The 6558-nt window shown below is 35.5% G+C and overlaps 1 protein-coding gene across 1 annotated transcript; it reads left to right on the top strand.

The window, feature by feature from the left end:
* The first annotated feature begins 2444 nt into the window (after nt 1-2444).
* LOC107826892 (replication protein A 70 kDa DNA-binding subunit B-like) lies at nt 2445-5342 on the top strand. Its single transcript, XM_016653936.2, has 11 exons — nt 2445-2594; nt 3416-3498; nt 3579-3703; nt 3791-3875; nt 3958-4093; nt 4190-4332; nt 4409-4529; nt 4600-4794; nt 4912-4965; nt 5095-5110; nt 5158-5342. Exons 1-11 carry the CDS (start codon nt 2445-2447, stop codon nt 5340-5342), a joined length of 1293 nt encoding a protein of 430 aa, XP_016509422.2.
* The last annotated feature ends 1216 nt before the right edge of the window (nt 5343-6558 follow it).

The raw sequence follows: 6558 nt of genomic DNA, 5'->3' as shown, positions 1-6558 counted from the left end.
CAGGTCTCTGGACCCTCTTGCGCGGTCCGCGAGCAATCACGTGCGGCCATGGTCGCCTTGAGCGGTCCGCGGTGGGTGCTATGCGCCCGCGGTCGTCTTGGTGCGGTCTGCACGGGGCAATGATCCACAGGTCTTCAGGGAGCCTGCGCGGCCGCGGTCCTTCTTGCACGGTCCGCGGTGGGAACTTCAGAGGGGTATAAATACACGTGAATTTCAGTTATTTAACACTTTTCAAAACCCCAATACATAAGAGGCGATTTTCCAAATAATTTTTCTTCTCCAAAACGATTGGTAAGTGATTTCTAACTTATTTTCTTCACTTCTTAACATCTTTTAACATGATTTCAATTTCAAATCAAAGATTTTCATGGGGAAATTGGGTGATGTGGGTAGAGCCTAGTTTTTTTCTAAAATTAGGGATTTGGACCTCAATTTGAGGTCCGATTTCAAAACAAAAAATATATTTGAATTTGTGGGGGAATGGGTAATTGAGTTTTGGTCTGAACCTCGGGTTGCGACCACGTGGGCCCGGGGGTGAATTTTGACTTTTGGATAAAACTTTGGAAAACTCATTTTCATGCATTGGGGTTGATTCATTTAGCATTTATTAATGTGATTAAGTAACTTATGACTAGATTCGAGCGGATTGGTGGTGGAATCAAGAGGTAAAGCTATAATTGAGACTTGAGTGGTGTTCAAGGCATCGAGGTAAGTGTTTGGTTTAACCCTAGCTTGAGGGATTAGGAGTTGAGTCATATTTGCTACTTGCTTCTTGTTGAGTACGACGTATAGGCATGGTGACGAGTATCTATACGTTGGTGTCAAGCATGACCGTGGGTCTTAACTTGAAAGTTGTTGTGTTTTTGAATGACACCTTGTATACTTTAATTAATGATCCTCTATGATTAAGTATTTCCATTAATTGAACTGAGTACTAGCAAAGTGAGATTGGTTATAGCTGATTCTCCCTTGCCGGGATGACTATTTCGATATCCTTGTTCCCTTGCCGGGAAGTTATTATATTACTTATGTTCCCTTGCCGGGATTTCTTGTGATTGTGTGATAAACTGAAATGGGAGCGGGTGGTATGCCTACCACAAGATATTATAAAATCACGTGCTTACAATGCCTACCACAAGATTGATGAAATGGGAGCGGGTGGTACGCCTACCACAAGATATTATGAAATGGGAGCGGGTGGTACGCCTACCACAAGATTGATGAAATGGGAGCGGGTGGTACGCCTACCACAAGATATTATGAAATGGGAGCGGGTGGTACGCCTACCACAAGATATTATGAAATGGGAGCGGGTGGTACGCCTACCACAAGATTGATGAAATGGGAGCGGGTGGTACGCCTACCACAAGATATTATGAAATGGGAGCGGGTGGTACGCCTACCACAAGATATTATGAAATGGGAGCGGGTGGTACACCTACCACAAGATATAATGAAATGAGAGCGGGTGGTACGCCTACCACGAGATAGAATGAAATGGGAGTGGGTGGTACGCCTACCACGAGATATGAGAAATGAGATCGGGTTGCACGCCTGCAACAAGAGGAAACTGAAAGTGAAAGTTTCCTTTATTTTCTTCATTTGTGATAGAAGTTATAGTGCTAGCTTCCTTATTATTCCCTGTTATTTCTTTTAACTACTATCCCCGAAGCATTTTCCCATTCCCCAGCTTTAACTGTTTATTACTTTTTTACTTTTCCGCCATATATTATATAACTGTACAGGTTTATCTGGAGTCTGGTCCTAGCCTCGTCACTACCTCGCCGGGGTTAGGCCAGACACTTACCAGCACATGGGGTCGGTTGTGCTGATACTACGCTCTGTGCTCTTTTGTACAGATCCAGGTTTTGGACAGCAGCAGTAGCGCAGGAGCCAGCCTTCAGTCCAGTGAGACACTGAGGTAGCCTTGCAGGCGTTCGCAGGCCCGGCGTCTCCTCTATCTTTTATTTCCGTCTGTTATCTCATATATTCGAGACAAACAGTTTATATTTTCTTTCAAACGGTTGTATTTAGCACTCTTAGAAGTTCGTGAGTAATGTGACACCAGTTCTTGGGTAGAGGCATATGTTGATTCTCGCATTATTGTTCAGTTTTCTTTAAATTTAAGTCTTCCGCATATTTATTTAATTCCATTGTTTTATGCTATCTCCGATCATTGTTAAAAGAAGTAATTGTTAACGAAGTAAGCAGTTAAGGATTGGTTTGCCTAGCTCTCATTAGTAGGCGCCATCACGACTCCCGAGAGTGGGAAATCCGGGTCGTGACATTTAAATAACTACAATCATCTTCCCAAACGTGGGTATCCTATCATTACTCCACAACTTATCCACTTTCTCCATAACTACATCAACAATTTTATGTGACTCCTTTTGATTCCTTTTCGATTCTCTTTTTGCTTTGGTCAGAATACGAACTTTGCAAATATGGCTACAAAACTTCATGACATCAGACAAATTTCAAGCAACTCCATGCAATGGAATTTGAAAGTTAGAGTAGTTCGAATGTGGGAAATCCCGGATCGCTACAAGCCTGAAATACCTTATTCGATAGAGTTGGTATTACAATATGCAAAGGTAATATATTTATAATTGCTTTTACTTTTTTCTTCGTCTTCTCTGCTGCTATGGTTCATAGATTTTCCAATATGTAATCGTTTATTAGTTTTCAATAATCCTCAAACAAATGAAACTACCAACTTGAAGTGATTATGTGTGAACATCTGATTGATAATTGTTTACTTATTTCCAGCAAAAACATAATATTAACAATATATTACATCTTATATAATCCATCTGATAAACAAAATATGATGTTCCTCCTGAAACTGCTACAAAATATAACAATATGCATATATTCTGCCAGTGAAAGTTACAATGTTTGTTGACAATTGTATAATCTATATAGCTACTGCAAATTCTAAAAATATGCACATTCAGACAAAAAACTTTACAATGTTTGTTGACAATTGTTTACTAATTTCCAGCATTAACAATTTTTATCAATCTAATACATCCTAACAATTAATATGATTTTCTAGGGTGATCGTATACATGCCTCAATCGGGAAGTATGTTATAAAGTTCTTTAAGAATAAGATACAGTAACTCGATTTATATCGCATGACCTACTTTGTTGTCGGGCCAAATAATTTGAAATTAAAGACTACAACACACAATTTGAGGCTGACATTTACGTAGAGGACAATAGTTGAGGAAACTACTGATCCTACATTTCATATGGATATCTTTAACTTGCGTCCTTTTTATCAATTCACGAATCAACATGATGTCGATGAGGCAGAATTATTCGGTAATTCTTCTTTTTCATTTAATTCTAATACTATGTTTATTAAAATTTTGTGATTAACTTTTATATTTGTAGATGTCGTTGGTCAGGTTGTGACCTATGAAGCTGTTCAGACCTATAAGCAAGGAGACAACAAAAGTGTCTTTATGAATATTGAACTTGAAGATGATAAGTAAGTCATTTACAAATAGAAACTATACTTTGCAGTAAAAAGGATTTTTTTGTATTGAGGTTTTTCCGTGAAACATATAGGAGGAACAGGATTTCAGCAACCTTATGGAGTGAACTTGTGGATCAAATTCAACCTCACTTGAATGCATCTACTGCTGATCCTTTGATTGTTGTTCTTCAACTTATGAAAGCTCAAAAATATCGAGGTTTTCCAATAGCTACATTTATATTTGATAAACAGTTTCAAAATAATTTATAGTTTTCAATTTGTAATTTTTAAATTTTATTCATAGGTAATTACTCAATGCGTAGCTGTTGGTATGCTTCAAAAATATGGATAAATCCTACTTTTCCGCAATTTATCGATTTTAAATCCAGGTTTGTCAAGGGTATAATTCTTATTTATATATACTATAAATATAATATTATTATTTAAAACTTAAGTTTTTGACTTATGTAGATTAGATGCAGCGCTCCAATCAAACTATGAGTCGCTTACTCAGACAAGTTCTCAACAAAGTCACTCTATTAGAGATGAGTTAGCCAAAGAAATTGTATTGGTTAAAACTATTGGGGATTTAGTTCAGTGCACACAAGTGAGTTAAATATAGTTTTAAAAATTTACTTACCATTTATTTTATGTTTTGCATTTACTACGCTATTTTTGTGTTAAATAGGAGTGTAACTACTAGATTGCTGCAAAGTTGGTGAATTTGGAACTTCAACGAGGATGGTCACATTTGGGATGCAACAAGTGTATTAAAAAGGTTGAAAAAGTTGGAAATAAATTTTTTTGTAAGAAATGCAATGAAGAAGATTGTTCTGTTGGTCACAGGTAATTATTCTATTATTATATAGATTTAAAACACATAAAAAGGAAATACATAAGGTTAATCAAAATTTAATTGCAGGTATCGACTTCAAGTTCGTGTTATGGATAGAACTGCCTTTATCTCATTGTTGCTTTGGAATCGCGAAGCTCAACAGCTTATAGGAAAGTCAGCGAAAGAATTAAAGGAAGGATTAGTTGAGGTATAATAATAAACTTAATTTAAATGTAGTTGTCAATTATGATATTTCTGATCTATGAAATTTGGTGTAGACTTTTGATGCGGATGCTGATTGTTCTTATCCAAGTGAATTGGATGATATTCTTGATAAAAAATTCATGTTTAAGGTTATTGTTAAGCAAACCAATATTGAGTCACAAGACAAAGCCTGCAAAGTTGTTAAGGTTACTGATGATGACGATCTTCAAAAGGAATATGCCCACAGCTCATTTGAAGACACTATCACAGTAAAATATCTTCACTCACAAATTAAGCTACTGATACATTTATGAAAAAGAATAAATATAAATCCTACAACCTTCATAACATGAATGTTTATTTTGTTTTGTTTTACTTTTTAATAGGATCCTTTGGAAATACCTGAGGGACAAATCTCGGGTGAAGAGAAGGTTTATGGGGTAATTTCATGAAATTAAAACAGTTATAACATTATTAATTATTTAGTAAAAAGTTATTACTAATCATTATGCAACCAAAGGTAGTATCGCTCTTCAACTCCTCTTTATAGATTATTTTTATTTTTGTAGGATTTTGTGGTCGAAAGTAAGATGAAATCTGTTTTACAAACTCCCATCAAGAAAATATATCAGAAAGTGGATCGTCCGTGTTAGAAGATGGTGATGATTGCAACACAAAACTATCTCCATTGAAGAAGTATGACAAGAGGAGTAGATCTGCCAATAAGGCACCAACAGTAATAGCAGATGACGACTTGAATTGTCAACTCTCTAGCAACAAGGTTCGCCGAGTGATTAAAAAAGAGAAGAATCCATGAATAACTCTATTGAAATGACCTTAGCTATTTAATTATATAGTTTCTTTGCTATGTAGGTTTATGAAGGACAAATTTTTATTATTTGGGCAAGTTCATTAGGGAGTAAAATTTTCTAAATATTGTTCTAAATTCATGTTTATGAATTAGTGGTTTAATCAGCAGTGACTTCACTCTTTTTGTTAATATTTTTTATGCAACATGTTAGTTATTTGAACAAATCGATTGTTCAATGAATGTGTTGGTGAAGTTCTGATTTTTGAAGAATTTATTCAACTCAATCTTAGTACAAGATATATTTGATAGTTCTAAACTCATCGATGAGTTGTTGTTCCAGTAGTTGTGTGTGACCAATAAGGTTCTGTTAATTATATTTTTACTGCAGCTGAAGTTTTGTCTACTCAACTATCAATGGGAAATTAAATTTAACTTTTTACCTTGTTTCTTATGCTTCATGTTTGTGAAAATAATCTTCAAAGGACATGTCTATAAAAATTGTGAAACTTCTGATTATTCTGTTCAAAACCTAAGGTAGTGTATTAGTCTATTCTGAAGCAATTTCATAGCAATGGTAATTACAGGAACTCTCTGTTTATGAATTAGGGTACGCCTGAAAATTAACAAGAAAACTCAAGTTAGTAAGTAGAGAAATAACCTACAGATTAGTGTCAAAGCTTACATATGTTGTTAGTTATAAACATAATCAAACATTATGGAACATGAGCTAAAGATAATACCAAGGAATTAGCCATAATGTCATTTATCACGAAAGCTACTACTCTAACAACCTATATGGAGAAGCCTCATCTAAAATCAAAGTCTTAATCTTGTGCTGTATAGTTATGATAAACAAATGTAATAGTGCATTGCAAAAGCATGACTCTGCACCTGGGGAGAAGGATAGATAGTAAATCCAAGCTTACACTTTTTTCCATAATCGACAAATAGATGTTCCAGCAACAATGACCCCAATCCAGAACCAGTACCACCACCAACAGCATTAAACACCAAAAAACCTTGCAAACCCGTGCAATTGTCAGCCAATTTTCTTACTCGATCAAGGCATAGATCGACAATCTCCTTCCCAACTGTGAAGAAAGTTAATACTGTTGCGGAAACCAAATGTATATAGTGTGAATAAGTCACAAATACTATACCAAAAATTATGACAGCCACCAAATAATAAATAAGACAATAAAGCAATAATAAAAGGAACACT

This window comes from Nicotiana tabacum, chromosome 7 (genome assembly GCF_000715075.1).
Source record: "Nicotiana tabacum cultivar K326 chromosome 7, ASM71507v2, whole genome shotgun sequence".
In the NCBI taxonomy this organism is placed as follows: Eukaryota; Viridiplantae; Streptophyta; class Magnoliopsida; order Solanales; family Solanaceae; genus Nicotiana; species Nicotiana tabacum.
This window is presented reverse-complemented; position numbering and strand designations above follow the sequence as displayed.

What these genes read in the sequence shown, in the direction of transcription:
- LOC107826892 (XM_016653936.2), top strand. Translation starts at nt 2,445, where the DNA reads ATGGCTACAAAACTTCATGACATCAGACAAATTTCAAGCAACTCCATG. An exon ending in TTTATCGATTTTAAATCCAG is followed by an intron (nt 3,876 to 3,957) that starts GTTTGTCAAGGG and finishes TGACTTATGTAG; the next exon opens with ATTAGATGCAGCGCTCCAAT. An exon ending in ATTTAGTTCAGTGCACACAA is followed by an intron (nt 4,094 to 4,189) that starts GTGAGTTAAATA and finishes TGTAACTACTAG; the next exon opens with ATTGCTGCAAAGTTGGTGAA.